General features: G+C 40.1%; 2 protein-coding genes across 2 annotated transcripts; one reads left to right on the top strand and one right to left on the bottom strand.

Moving 5' to 3' along the window:
* Positions 1-635: 635 nt before the first annotated feature.
* On the top strand, positions 636-15,880 carry tmbim1a (transmembrane BAX inhibitor motif containing 1a). The gene is made up of 12 exons (XM_074688644.1): positions 636-899; positions 9,172-9,522; positions 10,819-10,886; positions 11,073-11,137; positions 11,223-11,276; positions 11,380-11,430; positions 11,534-11,573; positions 12,815-12,852; positions 12,938-13,025; positions 13,237-13,332; positions 13,428-13,481; positions 13,562-15,880. The coding sequence occupies exons 2-12, from the start codon at positions 9,177-9,179 to the stop codon at positions 13,709-13,711; spliced, it is 1,050 nt and encodes a 349-aa protein (XP_074544745.1). The 5' UTR covers positions 636-899; positions 9,172-9,176; the 3' UTR covers positions 13,712-15,880.
* A 1,296-nt stretch (positions 15,881-17,176) lies between these two features.
* Positions 17,177-20,065, bottom strand: LOC141804299 (uncharacterized). Its single transcript, XM_074688645.1, has 3 exons — positions 19,985-20,065; positions 19,502-19,781; positions 17,177-17,815 (listed from the first exon to the last, which is right to left on the bottom strand). The coding sequence occupies exons 1-3, from the start codon at positions 20,025-20,027 to the stop codon at positions 17,641-17,643; spliced, it is 498 nt and encodes a 165-aa protein (XP_074544746.1). The 5' UTR covers positions 20,028-20,065; the 3' UTR covers positions 17,177-17,640.
* Between the last annotated feature and the right edge of the window lie 11 nt (positions 20,066-20,076).

The following is a 20,076-nucleotide window of genomic DNA, read 5'->3' as shown; positions in this document are numbered from 1 at the left end:
TTTTTATTCACAATTTAATTGAATTAAATGTTTAGGAGTATAAAGCTGCTATGAGGATCTATCAGTTGGTAGATTTTGGCGCCTCTGTGGACAGAGCAGTGTCACCCAAAAGCTTGTGTTGCACATGAGTAAGCAGAGATTGAATCATTCATCTAATTTCAAACATTATCTTTTCAAAGTTCTTGAGTATTTTTGCTGTGGAAAATTAGAGATAGTTTTTTTTTTGTTGTTGTTGTTGTACATGCGTTGGATAATTTAATCTGACTCCACATCAGCTATTACTGACTTTATGATGCAGATGATGGCTACCATCAAGCCTTTAAAGTATAATATTTAGATTTAGGATGAAGAAAAAACATATACAGTAGCACTGAGTGTAAACCCTGAAAAGCAGTTAAGTGTTTTAAAGTTGTAGTGCCTCCTGTGAGGCGTGCAGCACCTTGGTGTGTAGCTGTACTGCATCTTGTATGAGTAACATGAGAAGGGCCTGTTGAAAATGAGTCAGCTAAAGCCGCCAGGCCTTGTTCCACACACTGTCAGCTCTGTGTGTGTGTGTGTGTGTGTGTGTGTGTGTGTGTGTGTGTGTGTGTGTGTGTGTGTGTGTGTGTGTGTGTGTGTGTTTGACGGATTCTTTGGGACTCCACCCTGCTGCTCTTCGTCGTTCCAGGAAATGTTCCTCTCCCTCTCTGCCGCCTCTCATCTGCAGCAGCTCAGCCCAGAGAAGAGACCATCAGGCTGCTGAACGGGAAAAACCTTTTATTCCAACCCTCTTCTGCTTTAAAGGGATTTTAAGATAAAAAAAACAGCCATTCTGAGAGCGGAGGACCTCTCAGTTTTGTCTTTTTACCGCCAAGAGCGAAAACGGGCAGGTTGTCTCTGACGTCGGTGTCCGTAAATTGGTGAGTTTTTCTTATTTTAAAGATTTTTTCGTGTTTCCTCAGCAGCTAAATGATGCTGAGAAATGTCAGACAGACTTCATAAAGTGGTGTTTAAACTGTTGCCAGTGGTGTGCTGGCTGCCTTGTGTGTTTTGTGTGTCTATTCATGGCAGTGTGGGTGTGCTGGTCCAGCCGTCACACACACCTGAAAAGGCTTTTTGTGAGCTGGGCTTTGGTTGGCGCTGAGCAGGGTGGAGTGGAAGCAGCCTGTGCGCTCCGGGCATGTTGGCCTGTTTGTTAGCATGTTTAAACAGATCAGCCTTCATAGTTTTACTGTCCAGTACGCTCAGGGAAAATACAGTTAGATTTACACTGACATAAACACAGAATGCTGTCTTAAAACATTCACAGCTGATGTGGTCTGTCAGGTATTCATTGTTTCATCTGCAAACATCTCCCTGGGCTACTTTTATACGAGCCTGATAGGCTGTCATGATCTGCTTCCTTTAAAATATTAAACTTTGTTTCATCTGCAGGTCAACACAAGTTAACTTCATGGCAAGTTAGTTAGGATTGTCTTAAGCACATGAGTAAGCTATCTGACATTTATGTGAAACTGGTTTTTAAGTGTCTCAGTAAGCTGCGACACTAAGCCTCCAGGGCCTTTCAGCTGAAACGCAAAAAGACCTTTGGCAAAGTCTCTCTCAGGAACAAGCGAACTTAGCTGTGTATGATATTTTCCTCTTACTTCATTTAGATTAAGTGGACCGTGTGAACTGGCAAAGCTTATCCTGTTAAAGTGATTTTAAATCTTCTACGAGCAGTTTTTGGTTGGTTATGAAGCAGTGTGAAATTAAAACTAGTGCCTCTACAACCAGGAAACTCAGACAAGATCTGTCATAATAGCTTTTATTAATGTGTGCAGCTACGTAAGGTCAGTGGCAGAAAAAAACCTGAACAGCATGCTGCAAAAAGACTGCTTTCACATCTCTCATGGAGTTCAGCTGGGCATGAATGTATACCTGTTTACCCCCTCTCCTCAATGTTTCCATGCTGCACCACGCTTTACAGTCGAATGATGGAAAAATCCCCGCCTCCCTTAAGACTGAAAAAATCAAGTGTTGGATTCAAATCAGGAAGTTTTTACATCAGTTGACTTTGAGACACCGCAAAGTCTCACATCACCCTGAAGAAAGAAGAAGTGTTAAAAGTCATCATGACAGAGGCGTAATGCAGAGATCACATACTAATGTAGGGTAAATGTTTCCCAGTAACAAATATACAATCAACAACAACTTCAGATATTTACATGTCAAATCAAAAGCTGAAAAAGCCAGGTACACAAAGTGAAAGTGAACTTGTCAAACTGGTTTCCGCTGCTTTTATCTTCTGACACGTTTCCTCCATTCACCATCACAGGGTCTATGACAGCGACACGTAACAACTTGTTTTCTGTGGTACCAGAGTGGAACTAACTCATGACAGTGTTGTCATAGTGGACACACAACCACTGTGACTCAGAAACATGCAGATAATCACTCTGTGCTGCTGTGGATTATGTGGGAAATCTACTGTTGTCACATCCTGATGTTGTCCACTTTGTGTGAGATCATCTAAATGTCATACTGCTGAAGAGGAGCTACACCCTCCTGTTCAAACACGCCTTAAATCCTCTGGTCTGACGCTGTTTCTCTCTGACCGGAGCTGAGATCAGCTTTGTGTCTTGTTCTCCAACTGTTTGGCTGCATAAACTCTGAAGCACTTTTTCCATGCAGTGTTTTCTGTCCTGTTGCTTGGTGCTTGGGTTGTGATGTAACAGCAGCGCGAGGTGGAGCCAGCTGTGGAATTCTTTCACTGTGTGTAGTCCCCTAAAAGTCCCTGAGAAAATGGTGCTCTGGGGATGTTTTGCATTAAAACAGGAGAAAAGAAACCTCTGTTTCTTAAAACATGGCTGCTTAGTTCCTGGTGAACCATAAATAAAAAAGATGCCCATTGAGGGAAAAATGTGCTTAAGCCTTAATGAATGACATTGTAAAAGTAGAAACCCTCTCAAAGTTTCCCGTGAAGTACTCTGACTCTTGTTAAACTGGCTGAAAAAAAAAAGGAATAGTTCGACCATATATGACAGCATTATATGTGTTAGTGGACATGTGGTTTATTATTAGGTCTTTTCCTTGGAGGTGTGTGTGGTGATTTTTGGGCCTGTAGCGGTTTTATGAAACCACATAGCTAAGCAGAAACATGTGTTCACTTAGGCCTGGTTCAGCCCCATGTGCTCTGAGAGTATGATTATTACCCAGCCCAATGTTAGTGTTGGACACATACATGTGCACATGAATTCACACACAGTGTCGACAGCTCAACACACAGACCTCCAGCCTGTGCTCACTTGTCCTCAGTCACTGAAGACAGGTATTTATTTCTGTATGTGTGCATACATGTTTGTAATGTTTTGTATGTTAGATTTCAGGGAGTTTTCTGAAACACACAGAGACACTCACTACATCCTGGAGTATTTTCACTCTGTCACTTAGTCTTGTTAAGTTAATGATCAATGGAGAAGTCTGCGGGTAGGAAATGATTTCCAGAAGCACTCTTTATGATGATGTGGTGTAGACACGCAAAGTGTTGAGATAATTTATACATTAATTTTCTGAACCGCTTATCCTGTTCAGGGTCGCAGGTGGCTGGAGCCTATCCCAGCTGTCATCATAGACTGTATATAGAGTGGACAGCTCCGCCATTTATCATTGTACGGTTTTGAAGCCAAAATACCCCCGTCACAGGCGCAGCCATTGTAGCACTTTGCAGCCAGAGTCTGCGCAGTAGAGACGATGAGGAAATCTGGGAGAATCTGAGTGGAGCTGGGTGACAAAAATATATATATGTTTTTCTTTCGAGAGTACCTCCCGACATACTTTACAATACCCGATAAAAATAAACGAGAATGGCAGCTGTCAATCATCGTTAAACATTACTTTTAAACCTCGTATAACTAATGAAAACGAAACTCTTCGGAAAAAAGAGGACTTGGAAACAAGACAGCCAAATTATATTTTCAAATCACCACAACAATCGGACGTGAGAAACATCTCTATGAGAAGTGTTAATTTTTTAAAGTTTGACCACAGCCCATCTGGAATGACTGGAAAGCCTGATTTTTTAACCTATACTGCAGCCAGCCACCAGGGGGAGCAGTTTTTGTGGAGACCTCACTTCGAGCCGAGCAAGCAGACGTCCATTTATTTTACAGTCTATGGCTGTCATTGGGCGAGAGGCAGGGTACACCCTGAACTGGTCGCCAGCCAAACACATAGACAGACAACCATTCATGCACACACTCTCACCTAGGGACAATTTAGAGCGTTCGTTTAACCTGATGAACATGTGTTTGGACTGTGGGAGGAAGCCGGAGTACCCGGAGAGAACCCACGCATGCACAGGGAAAACATGCAAACTTCATACAAAAAGGCCCACCGACCAAGCTGGGAATCGAATCAGTGACCTTCTTGCTGTGAGGCTGCAGGGCTAACCGTCGCGCCACCGTGCAGCCCCGTTGAGATAATTACTGGTCACAAAAATATAAATGAAATAATGCTGATTCCTATTATTACCTGTAAAAGCAAACAGGACCATCAGGTCTTGTGTTAGGGATGGCTATTGAAAACCAATTTACTGATACCAGTACCATTATCAGTGTCACTTATCAGTCCGGTTCTTCATCGATTCCTTTGTTGATTTGTCCTGTGAATTGTCTGTGTACAAAAACTTTACAGGTTTTCTCTGTCAACATTTTATTGAGTTTATAAGTATCAAGTATAAATATGTAATTGGTCGCTAGTCTTGGATTTCCCTGGATGTAAGTTAATGAAATAAGGTCAAATGACAGAATATTTGTATATCATTTGTTTCATCTATGTCAGATTATATTACAGAATCTGTGGTGGAAAGGACTGGGCTGATATTAAAAGGACAGAAAAAGAAACAAATCTTTCTCTCATCATCTTTGTTCTGCAGTAAAGTTGCAGTGGCTGCACTTGTCCAAAGTTTGTCAAACACATGATACTCCTGGTATTTAACATAGAGCGTCCTCAAATGTTTTGACATGTTTGTGGTGTTACCACCCTTGCATGATATCACAGTGTTGCACAAATGCACTTAGCATTGTTAGCACTCTTTTTGGTGAAATGAAGCCAAGCTAACAATCGGTTTAGTCTTTCTGCCATTGTCTTATAAATTCTGCTGCTGACTGACGTGCATGATTGACGTGTGGTACTTCACATGACGACAATGTTAAGTATGGCGTAATAAAGGATTGGAACTGGGCAATCGTTACACATTAAGGCTAATGTTGTGGGTGGATTGAACCGGTTCTAATTAATTCTTAACAGAAACTGGTTTATTGATATCAATCCCTAGTGGATGCATCTATTTTGATCATTGTTGGACTTAAAGAAGAATGTATTGAATAAGGTATTGTGTTAAAACAAAGTGATGGGAACTCTATGCTGGAAACAGCATGGTTTAACAGAAACACTTAGCCCTGAATTTATTTAGAGGTGTGTGATTGTTAACCTGACATGCCAGACGAACAGTTTCATGTATCCGCCACGGGATTATTTCACAAATCCATCTGGGTAGCAGCTCTTCTGATTTGTTTTCAGAAGCGGGACTTTAAAAAAAATCTGCAGCTGGTGATTGGACGACTGTTCTGATTAACACACTCACCACGGACCAATCCACATCAAGCCACAGTATGACGTAGCTTCTGTGAGCCGATGCTTCTAAGGAACAATAGATGAACAACTACTGAATCACGAGAAACGGCTGTGAAAAAGGCGTTAGACGACAGCTTTCGTTTTTATAAATTTAACTTAAGAATCAAAGGAACCCTGACAAGTACGAAAGTCTGCTGACGTCACGTCTGCTCCCACAGCTCCCGCCTCTCTTCCCTGATTGGGCCGGTCAGAACTTAGCTGAGTGAAATTGTTGGTCATTGGCGCCTGGCAAGATGGACCTGCAGGAGTTCAGAAACTGAATCAGGCAGGTCCGTCTGCTACGCAAGGTTATGTCATTGTGACATCAGGTTGTCTCTTTGCTGAGTCAGCATTACAGAGGAGAGACTGGATTACTGTGAGCTGGATCACATTGCCCTGGAAACAATATAAGAAAAGGTGTGAAGACAGCAGCACTCCATAAGATGCTGCTGTGAGCTCTCATTCTGAAAAGGGCCACTGGTTTTTAACAAGCACAAACAAATCTTTGGTATCTCCAAAATGCAGTTTTGTGGTCAAGTTAGAAATGCAGCAGGTCCTGTTATAATGGCAACAGGCAGCCAAACAAGTTATTTGCTTTTAAACTTTTAAACAGTTTGCGCTAATGAGGCAGATATGGCTGGACAATGAGAAGATCATCTAAATGAGGGGAATTGATGACCCAAACTAACAGATGGACAGCAGTCAGACAATCTGACCAGGTTACGAATGTCTACACCTGACTTTAACCTCTGTCACACTGATTCTGCTATGAAACACAGAATAATATGTAAACAGTTATGGACATCAGTGCTGAATGACTTTTGCAATCTTAATGTGAAAATGCGTGATTGCAGAAAAAGGCTGAAATTTGTGTTTTTATGACGAGCACATACTTGTTTATATTTATAAAGGTTACAACCTCTCCTCTGATTATTGGCACTCTTTTTAGTTACACCCATCAGCTGCTCTGACAGTGTGTGTGCACATCTGTCTCTGTCTCTGTTAGTCTAGTCACATGACTTTCTGGCCACAGAGGGACCAATGTGGACTCTGACAGACAGTTGAATAAAAGGCAAACTGATGCTGAAGTGGTGGTGAAGATGGATCAATCATATTTATTTGGGAATATTTTGGATTCAGGCTCCACAGTGTTGCGCAGAAAGAAGTTCATCTGTTCGCGATGCTCTGCCTCTTGACAGCGCAACAAATTTGTACCTGAGACAGCACAGAGGAAAGTTTTGTAGCACTCACGCTCTTGAAGCTAGGAGGTGTTTCCTTTTTATATGGGCTAACGCTTAAAACAACATCCCTGCAGTGTCCTGACTTTTGTCACCAAGCCCCAATTTCTTCCCGAGAAATGAAGCTGGAGAGGAAGTGTTAAAAAGTGCAGTTCCTTAAATGTCCACTTGAGACTGGCTCCAGAAGCAAGGAAGCAACATACATATGAAATAAAAAAAAGTTCATTCTTACAGCAAAACTGAAAATGTTTTCAGCCTGGTTCAAAAAGCAAATTGATTTTAATCTGAACAGCTCACATCTCCATCTGAACACACTGAACGGGGTCATTCTGTGTAACTTCATGTTATCTGATGTCTGAGCAAGAGGACTCATATTGCCTTTTATTTCATCGCAATCGCAACATTGTCCAGTGTAATCACAGTCACACAGAGTAGCGCTGGTGAACAGGTGGCACTCAGTTGGCGGAACATGTAGCATCCCCAGCTAAGGCCATGGTTTTAACTTTCAACAGGTGACTTTTAAGATCTTTATTTCCTTCCTTAAAGTCGAAAACATAACAAAACACAACTTTCTACTGGTCCTTTCTACTGGTCAGTAAAGGTAAGGTATTAGCCACACACAGGGTATAATACCCTTGTTATGTTTTCGACTTTATCCTTATATTTTATATAAGCCTATTGTTCAATGTAATACTTAAGGAATAGACGAAGATGTGGCATTAAAAAAGGAATTGCTTCTACATTGGAAAGCCGGTACAAAGTTAAGGATAAGGCATGTATGTGCCGAAGAGGATCTCTGATCTGTGCAGGACACAGGAGCCACCACACATCCACGGGAGTCGTCTGCAGGTTGGAGGTTCTCGTGGGATTTCTAAGTATCTCGATACTTCAGGGAAAAATTACTCCCAAAAACAGGAAAAAAGTAATCTAAAAACAGAAAAAAATTACTCATAAAAACAGAAATTATTTTAACAAAAAACAAACCAATAAAAAAATATTAATCAGAAAAACAAAATTAATTACCACAAAAAAAATTCTCATAAAAACAGACATAATTATAACAAAAAACAATCCAATATAATAATTATAACAAAAAACAAACTAATAAAAAAATATTAATAAGAAAAACAAAATTAATTACCACAAAAAACAAACCGAAGAATAAATTACTCTGAAAAACCTGAGTTGTTTTTTTTTCTTCAAGTGAATGCAATACGCTTCCGTAATACCCACACTGAACTCAGCCTTCAAAATTAAAGCCCCATTAATATAGTAACCAAATAACAAATAAAGGAATAAAAGTTACCATAAAAAAAGCATCCCAAACTCATATTTTTAATACCAAATGACTGATGCCTGGGTCATTTACAGAACAGATGCTTCAGGTATAGAGGCTTTAGTTTCTGTTGTATTGATTTGAGGATCAATTCTTCATCATTTACCTAAAAAGTAATAGACACAATCTGTAAGGTTTAGAATAGGAGGTTTTCCCCTTCAGACTCTGTTAGTTTTATTGTAAATAGGTAACTTTAGCAATTACCACAGTTAGACTAGATTTTTAGTGTTTCTTTTTTTCGTTGCACATCTGTTTCATGTTGGTGTAAGTGGTGGATTGGTGGGAAAACTGCTGTTGGAGTTCTGTTTTTTTTTCCTTTATACCAATGTGTTTTGTCTCCTGCTATGTTTAGATTTGTCTTTCACAAAGTTGATACAAAAACTGTTTCCTCCACCTCTATGGTGGACTCATGTTAAAAAGTTTCTAAATCTTTCAACACACAACTAGCAAAGTATTCAGACAGTGGTGACCTCCACTGACCCAATGAGTCACAGCCACATGCTAGTACTTACAGGCCGATCCAAAAATGGAAATTAGCCTCAAACAAAAGAGAAAAACAGCGAAAGAAACAATATTTCTTGGGTGTGATTTAATAAAGGTTAAAAGTAGAAAAAAGTAATTTTCATTTTAATACTGTAGCAGTTACAGGACATTGCGAGTTTTGTGTTGGTAAAAGAGTTTCTTTGATCAGAAAGTTCGGCTTCCCATGTGTTTGTTGTGCCTCTGTAATTTGACCAGCAGCTTTTGATGCTTCTGTTAATCTGTTGTAATCAACCCAGAGAAAAACTCTTATTTGCATGGTTTTGATTTAGGCTTTCATGGATAGTTTTGTGTTTCTTCTTTGAAATTATGAATAAAAATCTGAAATTAATCTCCTTTAAATTTAAATGTTAATTTTCATTTCTTCATGCACCACTCCAGAAAACATATTTATGGTCTTTTCTTGATCTTCTCTCCTCACAGGAGACATGTCCAGGTCAGACTACCCTCCTGGGTATGACGACTCCCGGGGCCCGCTGTACCAGCCTCAGGGCGGTAACTACCCAGCACCCCCTGCGTACGGCTTTCCTTCCTATGGTGGTCCACAGCCAGGCCAGCCCGCTGCTCCATACCCCTCCGGTCCCAATGCCCCTCTGTACCCAGGCCAGCCTGGGTATGGTTCTGGTCCATATCCAGGACAGCCTGCAGGCTATGGTTCTGGTCCGTACCCAGGACAGCCACACCCTGGCGGGCCCCCTGGAGCTGGGTACCCAAACCCCCCTCCTATGCCTCCGGTCATCCCCCCAACCATCCCATCAGATGTCCTGAGCTCAGGTAAGGCTGGAACACACAAAAGTGTTGTTAGTCTTTTAAATCAGACTTTTAAAGGATCTGTTATTGATAAACTGATTAAATATATTTAAGAATATCTCACTGACTAGATGAACCAGTTTGTATTAAAAAATCACAAACATTTAATAATCACAACTTTAGAAAATGTTTTCAGGGTTGTTCAAACCGAAGGAGTTAAATACCATTAAACTTAAAACCCTCCATATCAAACAGAATTTTGTGAAATGAATTCAGGCGCAGTTTCCTCTTTGGCTTTGTGCCCGGAGTCAGACGATAAGATCAGTGTCGCTTACACATGTACTGTAGATATGTGGCTACAAACCAGAGATTAATCCCTCTGAACATTTAGAGTGACAACAAAGGTTGAGTTATTTCCGTCCAGAGGTAACATGATCTGCCTCCTGGCACATTTTTTATTTGTCAGACAGAAAGAAAAGAACATTTTGTAAAATCCACAAGTCACTCAACATGTAAAACAAGTTTCAGCATTTGAATATTAACACAACTTAAAAAACTCCAACAGGAGGAAGAAATGTAAGAATAAATACTGAGATAAATACAACAGAGATTTACTTTTGAGGTATTCGTTTTTGCTCTCCAGATAAATTAACCAGACGTATCATGACCTCCTTCTCTTTACATGACAGCTTTCATTCTAACCTGTTTATTTAAATTAAACCATCTCACCAGTTGTTAGTTTTCATTAAAGAGGGGGTATTGGGCTTTTTTGAGCCTTTATCCTGCCCCTCTTGTTCCCCTGTCGAGTTTTACATAATTTACTGTTCAGACAAAAATCCTGGTATTTCACACTAGTGGGAAGCATGCAACATGCAGATATGAACCCTTTTGAAAATGTGCACACATTTAGTCTGAACATCAAGCATTGATACTTTGTACTACTGTTTTAAATATAGAAGAGCATCAGCCCCCTCTTTAAGATTTTCAACTACACAGGCCAGCTATCAGGACGCAAGACTTGGAACCTGCTTACCTCGATTATCCACAGGCAGGAGCAGCAGTTTTTGTGCAAGCAGCAGGATTTGTTCACAGGATCCTGAGTGTAGGGATTAAAGCAAGATAAACATCAGTTTTGTTCTTTGGGAACACTTCTTAAAGCTCACTTGCAAACACAGAATCTCTTTTAACCTATACGAAAACCAGTTCACCACACTGGATTTTAAGAGCTAAATTTCTGCCTCTGCTCTGTTTTGTCAGAGACTGTTTGTTCCTTTTGTCTCTGTGATCATTTTCTGACATTTCTGTCTTCTGACGTCACAGGAGATGAGTTTGCTGCAAGCGGCAGCGACTGGGATGACATGAGCATTCGACACACCTTCATCAGGAAGGTAAAACACACACGTCAGATTATTTTCTGTCAGACTGAGTGTCTGATTCAGAGTCAAAAACTTTATTATTTATAGAAACATCAGAGGGTATCAGCTGTTCTGCATATACATTAATGTTGTGTGTATAATAAATTGACTCAGGCTGAAAGGGGTGTCCTGTCTCATTTATCTGCATGTGTGTCTCAGGTGTACATGATTTTGGCGGCCCAGCTCCTCCTCACCACAGCCATCGTGGCCGTGTTCACATTTGTGTGAGTATACAGAGTGTGTGTTTTATTTGTTTGTTCATTTATTTGTGCAAATATCACACTCTTATTGTGCTTTTGTTTGTCACAGGGAGCCTGTCAAGTATTTTGTAAAGAGGAACCAAGCCCTCTACTGGGCATCATAGTAAGTCTGAGCCTGTGGTGACTTCAGTGCTTTAAGAGTATTAGAGAGGATAAACGACAGCTTGTGAATAATGATCCATACTTCTTATACTCTTCGGTTGCAGTGCTGTGTATTTTATTACTCACATGGTGCTGGTCTGCTGTAAGGGCCCCAGGTGAGTGTGAGATTTCTCAGTTAGACACATTTAAAGGAGTTAAAATTACACTGAGAGTTGTATTAAAACTTTGTTTATTGTTGTTGTCTCTCTCGGTTTGCAGGAGGAAGTATCCATGGAACCTCATTCTGCTGCTTGTGTTTGTAAGTCACATGGTTTGTGGTTAACTTGTGTGTCAGGAAATGCATCATTACAGACAGCTCCCTTGGCCTGGACAGAGTCCAACACATTTTAACTATAAGATCTAAAGTTACAGCTGCTGACTGTCTCAGATAGCGGTAGAGGACAAACACCAGAGAGCAGCTCTTGTGGTGTGGCAGTATAAAGAAATATACACCAGTGCTTCATTCATTTGGTGTATACAGAGTCTGACTAGTTCTACTTTATCTTAAGAGACTCAGACATGTGTTCAAACCTGAACCAGACACCTTGCAATCATGTGACATGCAGGCAAAAAACGTTAGCATCAGGCTTCAGCCAACTAGTGGTATAAAGATTGCTTCAATGAGATTTTTCAAAACAAAAAAAAAACGTCCACAGAAGGACCCAAATTCACCCTCAGTGCTTTTTGTTTGACTCACCCTCGACTAAAACTGACTAAAAGACAAATTTTCCTCAAAGAGAAAGGAGGTATTTTTAGGGTCAAATTCAGTTTCCTGATTGTTAAAAATCAAAATCTAGTGATCATCCTGAAATGTTACCTTTAAAAGTGTATTGTTCCAGTTTTGTCAGCATTCAGAGCAAGTCTTAGTTTACTGTAATGTATCATCTTCAGGAAGAGGAAGGGAACTTTATATAACAGCATCATCAGCATAAGAAATAATACTTTGTTTCCTTAAAATTCCAGCATAAATAACTGATGTAGTATGTATGAAGTATGAATAAAAAAGGAGCTAGCACAGATCCCTGTGGTGCCCCATTTTGCAGATTTAAACACTGGCAGATAAACCTTGGTAGTCTTAGACTTCTTTCACTTTTTCTTTTCTTTTGATGTTAAAACACAGACTCAGGCTGTTTGCATAATAGCTGTGGTATGTTGTTGGTTTGTGTTTATCAGTTATGTGGGACCAAGCTTTTATCTTCAATACTAGATTATCTACTTGTATTAAGGCCTTTTAAAATTTTCCCCTGAAAGCTGCCAGCTGACTGTTTAAACTGTGTTGTTTTCATATTTAAATTTGCACATCTAAATAATTATTGCTTTATCAAGGGAATATTTCTCAACATGTGAATACTCCAGTAATGTCTTGCTTCAGTGGTATGTGTCTTCTCCCTTCACTTCCCTGCCCTTTTACGGCTGCTCATCACTTGCTCAGAAAAATGCTGTTTTTTATCCTCATATTTTAAGGAGTAAAAATATTTTGACTTCTTTTATATTTGACAGACTCTGGCTTTGTCCTACATGACTGGATCCATTTCCAGGTAAAAATTAAACTGCTCTGTTGATGAATACAATCACAAAATCTGTTTCTTGCATGTCTGAATGTGTGTTCCTCCTTGTTTTTAGTTTCTATGACACAAAAGCAGTGTTTCTTGCACTGGGTATCACCGCCGTCGTTTGCATTGCTGTCACCATCTTCTGCTTCCAGACAAAGGTAGTGTGTGTGTGTGTGTGTGTGTGTGTGTGTGTGTGTGTGTGTGTGTGTGTGTGTGTGTGTGTGTGTGTGTGTGTGTGTGTGTGTGTGTGTGTGTGTGTGTGTGTGTGTGTGTGTGTGTGTGTGTGTGTGTTTGTGACTCCTAATCTGCTTTGCATGGCTGTTCTGTATTTGTTAGTTAAACATGTTTTTTTCCGTGCTCTTCTCTAAGGTGGATTTCACCAAGTGTCAGGGCCTTTTCTGTGTCCTGGGGATTGTGATGTTTGTGACCGGCATCATCACAGCCATCGTGCTGTCCTTCAAATATGTGAGTTTAATCACAATATTAACCTCAATAGAATACTTATTATCTCTGTCATGTTTTTAAGTTTCAGTCAGTGTAACGCTGTTTTGTTTGCACAGATTTATTGGCTTCACATGCTTTATGCTGCCCTTGGTGCCATCGCCTTCACCCTGGTGAGTGTTTGTCTGAGATGCTCTTCATTACCAGACCCTGTCTACAGTGCTGTTCTGAGTGTGTCCTGTTTGTCCTGTAGTTCCTCGCGTACCACACGCAGCTGCTGATAGGAAACAGGAAGCACTCCATCAGTCCAGAGGAGTACGTGTTTGCTGCGCTCTCAATCTACGTCGACATCGTCCAGATCTTCCTCTTCCTGCTGCAGATCATCGGAGCTTCTAGCAAATAAATACACAGGAGTAAAAATACCCACCTGGGGTCGACTGGGAGCAGAATCTGTGTCTTTTTTTGAAACTTTTGTTTTGGTAAGAATCAGAAACATTCATAAAACCATGACGCACTTCAGAGAGATTATTTAAGGGCTGACTCTGATATTTTGTCAAAGTGTAGGTCAATCCTATGCACAAAAATGCACTTTTTTCTGAGGTCAATCTTTGTTTATGTCTGCATTTGCAGCTTACCAGGTTCATAAATAAAATGATACTACAGTATAATTTCAGCAAATATATTAATAGATGATGGAGAACAACATGTATTCATCTGTAGACACAAAATGTCTGAACATTTTCCTCTGCATGTAGATGTACTGATTAACACAAAGTGGGTTCTTCTGTATTCATGTGAAAACAAAGGTCATTGTTTTTACTCTGTTGTAAAATCACACAATCCTACCTGTCTGCTTGGCGTTTATACACTGTGGCGGTGGGCAGTGACCATGATTTGGTTTACATCAGCAGGGAAAGGAGCACAATATCTGTACATGATATAACTCATTTTATTTTGTTTAAAGTCATTTAACTATGATCGGGCCTCTCACAAATATCTTTTGTCATGTGGTGAGCCTTTTCTGTGTAAGTGAGTGGTAATTATTTAAAGGAGAATTCAGAATTTAGGATTTTTGTCTATTTTGTGCTAAGAGTTAAAAATCATGACCTAACAACTGTCATGTTTTTGATAAACATTAAGAGACCATTGCAGTGTAGTCATTAGCCTAGGTTAGCATAGCAATCTGGAGTGCTGGCTTTGCTTTGTGCAGAAATTAAAAAAAAAAACCCTGAACAACTTGTTAAAAAACCTAAATTCATTTTATATTTTGTTTAAGGATTCAAAAATTAAAGAAATGTCTGATATGAATATTTGTGAAAGGGGCCTATAAGCTAGTTTTTGAATATGGCTCAAACAGTGGCTCAGTCTCTGCTGGACCCTTTTTATGGCCATAGTTCGATTTTAAATGCTTATTAAAGCTCCTGTGAGGAGTTTTATCTGATTATGAAACAGTCTAAAAATGTATCTACTCCTCTGGAGACCATGAATATAAAGGCGGGTAAAGCACCACACAGTTATTTTAAATACATAAATTGCCTGGCAGTTACCAGATAAAGAAATGAACTTTTCTAAAGGGAGATTTAAACAAACCAAAACAAGAACATGCCAATTCTGTTATTTTGCACATTGTAGGACCTTTAGACAGAACCAAGGTAATGGTTTCCTTCAGATCTGATCTTTGTGCTCAACAAAGTTTAACATCTGCTAACTGGTTGTGGCTTTGTATTTCCTGTACAGACCTGGTAGTTGTATTGACTATCTGAAACTCCAAAGAAGAGAGAAAAAAGTGTGATTTAAAAGATATTGACCTATTTGTTCATAACATATTTTATAATGTTGAAAACGTACATGCATGCCATAAAGCATAAACATGTGCTTGGTCGGCTCCCCTGAGAAGAGTGTTGATGTGCCCAAACGTCATGTAACATGATGCTGTGTTTGCCCCTGGTAATGATAATAGTATGAATATGTGGATACACTTGGAATCAGTATTTTGATGATGGATCTGCCCACCCCTGATGCTCTGCTCTGTCTCATGCTCATGTTAACACATCCTTGTTCAGCCTTATATCCATGTGTAGCTGCGATAACTGTAAACAGTCTTCAACACTACAGTGCCTTCACCATGTCTCTGGGATCAGATTTTTTACATTAAGAGTTCAGGTGCAGTTACTGGTTCCTTACTTTTTATATATTATGGTCATGATTTGTTTGTGCCTGTTTGAATCTTTTCTTCTGTTACACACAGATGGAAGTTGGATGCAGCATGTTGGCAGGATGAGTTTTCCAGACAGTATAAATCAGTACCCTCTGTGGTGTTAAATTATTGGAACATTCCTGAATGTCAGAGTTTCAGCTGATGTGGAGCTGCCTGAAGCTCCACACAGCGGCTCGCCCACATGCAAACATGTTTCTGTAACATTAAGCTTGACATCAAACAGATAAACAAACAGGAGGCAACACACGTTATTGTGCCGTGCAGATGGTCAGTGTGTTTGTAAATATACATATCAATAATGAAGACAATCTGTTGCTTTTTATTATCAAATAAAGATTTGTATTTGTGAGTTTCTATGTGGTTCAGTGATCATTCTTTACAAATCCAAACTAGAAACAGTGTAGAAGAAACCTGCTTTTTTTTAAAGCGGCTTCAGATTTTTGCTACAAATTAGAAATTGGAATTTACAGTAATTCCTGTTTCTGATTACTCTGATTACTATATGACCAAGTGCTCAGGTACTTGCAGATAATTTCTTAAATGAAAGGGTCTGTCAGACAAGGATCTCCAAGACCAAATCATAGACTTTTGACTTTTTCATCTTTAGTGATGGTGGCGTCTACTCCTGCTCCACATACACCATCAGTTCCCTGAAGCCTTCACCTTCACAAAGTTTAATCACAGCATATCTCTGGTTACCATTTTGGTTAGAAGCAGGCTAATCTCCTGAGTGTCTGGCGAAAAACAGATACTTATGTCAGCCTGTATGATATTTTGAAAGATTCAGAAGTTCATGTTCCCAGATTATTGTTGTTTGGCACAACATTTTCCATGTTTTGCCAAATAATAATGCCTGGTTGCTTGGAGTGCCTGGTTCCTAAGAACATCAGCTCATGAACCCGTGCATTTGTCATTTCAGGACAAACTGGTTCCTGTCAACCAATAATAAATCTGCCCCAAATCTGCCACCACACACATTAATTATTTTCTTACCTAGAACATTCACTTAGACAAAAACATAAAGTTGGGTTACACTTGTATGAATGTATGAATTCAAGCCAAAAGCAGCGCTTGTACATTATACAAGTAACAAAATGTTACTCATACCCACCTCTACTGCAAATATATGTTATAATTTATGTTATACAAAGTAAAAAAGAATGAATATCATAAATAAACATTTATTTTCTCTGCTTTGTTCAAACAAGATCAGCCTGGTGATTAAAGATATGATCATTTTCCACATTTGATGAAGTACTCAACCTTAAAGGTCAACTCAGACCTGTGAACAAACCTACAAAATTAATCCGTCAAGGATAAAGCAACTGATCAAAGTACATCCTTAAAGTGAGCTTTTCTTTGTTGCTGCCAGAATGCTTTTTTGAAGCCGCTACAGCTTTTTTTTTTATTGTTTCCTCTGAAGTTACAAGCTCTGCTTAAAAATGCAGTCGACTGTGACAGGGAACAGGAGTTGTTTGTCTAAAGCAGGCTCAGTCACTGACTTCTTTTGTGTCATTGTGATACAAAGTGGGAGAGAGACCAAAAACTTTGATGCCCTGTGAGGTGAAGTAAATGTTTGTATTGATGTTACTGTGGTTTGTGGTAACAAAAAACAACCATGACTTGAAAGAAAACATCTTTTTCTGTATGTTGATGAACAGTTCATTAATCAGTCTAAGCCAGTCAGCATAAAGTTGCTCTTTTTGAAGATATACTTTGCTCAGAACCCTTTACCTGTTTAGATTATGTCACAGCCATTATCCTCGTCTCAAAGCAGATGGCTGTGCTGATGCACTGAACTTTAAGACAGCTTGAAAAGTGGTCATTAACTCAACAAGTAAGTTAAAGTAGGCCAATGGTTCAAAAACAACAGAACTTCCTTTGAACAGTGTGATCCCGCTGTCCTGATTAAAGGCTCGTAAGATCCTCCTTTGATTTCCTGCATCTTCTTCAAGAGGAAACATTCACACTCTTTGAACTTTTCGACAGTATCACTGGATGTTTTGAACTCATAAACCCCTCTCTCTGAGTCTTTGGTGCTGCAGTGCAAGATTCACTCTCTCAGGAGTGACATTCAGGGTTTGATGCAAACCCCTGCTGTCAGATCATGTCCTTTATTGGTCCAATTTAACATTCTCTCCAGGATGACTGCGGTAGCGGCTTCCTTCATACTCTCCCTCATTGGACCTCTTCATCCTCTGTCGAATCTTAAGCTGCTTCAGGCGGTTCTTGTCAACTTCTCGCTTAGCTAACATGAAGCCGATGACACCAGAGGGGAGGCCGATCATCCTGGAACAGAGAGGCCAATTAGATCAGAGGGCAACCCATTCAGCATCCATATCAGAGGTGGAGGGTATGTAACTCTATGTACTGCAGTGTGAAGGGAGACTACTGGGTGGGTATGCAAAAGGTCAAATAGATCTCAACAATGTCAGTAACCTTTATTTTGCATCTTCACATGAATCAAATTTGCATTCACAGAGCTTAAAGAGGGGGTAATATGCTTTCCTATGTTTTAAAGATGAATATCAAAGAACTATGCTGGATGTTCGAACCAAACTTGTGCTGATTTTCACCCCTCTACATATATATGAGTCGTCAAAATCCATGAATCTGTCTGTGAACAGCTCAAAAACAGTCTAATGTAATAAAAAAAACGACAAGAGATCTTCAGAGAGATCAGAGAAAAGGAAGTTTGTGGAGCGGGGAGCCTTAAAGGGGACATATCATGCTTGTTTCTCCTTTTCACTATGCCAGACTAGGATGCCTGTAAAGCATTTCTGCCCTCAGTACAAGTCATTTAGTTCCTTCATTGCCACACAATAGCGTTCTCAATATCCTCATTTTAGGCCATTCTGAAGATCTTGTTGAAACGCTCTGTTTCCAGAATGACCTCCAGTAACCTCGCAACGTCACAGCCCTTTGTGCTCTGATTGGTCAGTTCTATCAGAGGGGCGGAGGGGGTAGAGCCAGGGGGCGGTTTTTGCAGCATGGCAGTATTTACAAAATCGCCATATTGAATGGAGTAGACCGAGCGAGTTTGCTGTTTGCCAAAACTTCACCGTAAGGCATTGATAGCACTAATAAAATGGCAGAGTGTAGGATACGTCCTTTTGTATTGGACCCCGAGTCAGACCTGGACGGTTCTGCAGCTCAGGAGGAAGAAAATCCACCTCGACACAGATCATCTCAGGACGCTTCAGTGTGGTGAGTCTAACCGGTACTGTAACATGTATAGTTTATACGTTTATACTCGGCTCTTGGTGGGTGTATCCCTCGGTGGCGGTTGTGTGACTAACTGACATCACAGAGGAGGAGCTGCTTTATCAGATTACTCCAATAAAAAGAAAGGATCCTCGTGTCGTCATGAAGGTCAAAATCTCGCGGCCAACTGGCAATGACTTATTTTCAGAGGTTAAAATCTCATTCTAGGATATCAGAAAAAATAAAATCTCATTTTTTGAAAATTCAGGGGATGAAAGGTCTTGTTTTCAAATGTATTATATTATATGTAAGTATTAAATCAGGTATCAGCATGATATGTCCCCTTTAAAGGGACAGCAGCTAAGACAAGTGCAGCAAAGCATTTCAGAAAAAGGCTGACATAACGGTTTTCTAAAACACCAGTCTAAGAAAATTATGGATTTTTTTTTGGCTGTATACCATTAAAAACTACCATAGGGGTCCCAAAAAGACCTAATAACCCCTCTTCAATAACATTAAAAAGACTGAATGATCGTTTTCCAAGTGACACATGGTCTGCTATAGATTCATCTTTTCTGCACCAGATGACATTGTTGTGTCCTCTGTCTTTGTGAACCTTTTTCTGATTTTATATCTGCAACTCTATTGTTGACCATTTTCAGCTGCCCTCATGGTACATCAGGGTTTCTTGTAACACAGGTGTTCTTGCTCGTTGATCATCTATGAATAATTTCCGGTTAATTTATTGGACATATGGATGAGCAGACTCACCATGCATATCCAATCTTCATCATGGGGTTCTTTGCTTTCTTCTTAGGGATATATTCGGGTCCCTCTGGTTCCTCCTCCTCTTCCTCCCCCGCTCTTTTGTCACCTGGCTGAGCGCTGGCTGTGCTGCTCCTCCGTGGCTCTGTCCTGGAGCTGCACAGGGAGGCAGCAGGGGAGACATGAAGCGGCCTACACGGAGCAGCAGCCTGCCGCAGACACTGACACAGTGCCCGGGTGTGACTCCTCGGTGTCAGGAACCACGGAGGTGGAGAGAGGTGAACACCTGAGAGGGAAAAACTGTTTTTATGGCAATGAAATGACTTCTGTTTGGGGTTCATGTGAGGTTTGCGTACACCATAAACCAAGGAGATATCAAATAATGCGCCGTGACGTTACATAAATGACACTAGCGTCAAACGTAACCGTGAAAATATATCAAACATTACTTTAAACAAGACACTGACAATATGTTTTTCGGTATTTTACCTTTGAGAGCTGCCCTGGCTGCTATCACGAAGGCGGCCGCCATGTTTGTTGAATAATATTAGCCGGTCATGCGCAGTAGCGTTTTGATTATA

This window comes from Halichoeres trimaculatus, unplaced genomic scaffold, assembly GCF_033239565.1.
Source record: "Halichoeres trimaculatus isolate MK-OKI-2021-1 unplaced genomic scaffold, fHalTri1.1 fHalTri1_scaffold_15, whole genome shotgun sequence".
In the NCBI taxonomy this organism is placed as follows: domain Eukaryota; kingdom Metazoa; phylum Chordata; class Actinopteri; order Labriformes; family Labridae; genus Halichoeres; species Halichoeres trimaculatus.
This window is presented reverse-complemented; position numbering and strand designations above follow the sequence as displayed.

Coding starts and splice junctions, on each gene's coding strand:
- tmbim1a (XM_074688644.1), top strand. CDS start 9,177: ATGTCCAGGTCAGACTACCCTCCTGGGTATGACGACTCCCGGGGCCCG. Junction 11,431..11,533: donor GTCTGCTGTAAGGGCCCCAG/GTGAGTGTGAGA, acceptor CTCGGTTTGCAG/GAGGAAGTATCCATGGAACC. Junction 11,574..12,814: donor TCATTCTGCTGCTTGTGTTT/GTAAGTCACATG, acceptor TATATTTGACAG/ACTCTGGCTTTGTCCTACAT.
- LOC141804299 (XM_074688645.1), bottom strand. CDS start 20,027: ATGGCGGCCGCCTTCGTGATAGCAGCCAGGGCAGCTCTCAAAG. Junction 19,782..19,984: donor AGCCAGGGCAGCTCTCAAAG/GTAAAATACCGA, acceptor TTTCCCTCTCAG/GTGTTCACCTCTCTCCACCT. Junction 17,816..19,501: donor ATGAAGATTGGATATGCATG/GTGAGTCTGCTC, acceptor TCTCTGTTCCAG/GATGATCGGCCTCCCCTCTG.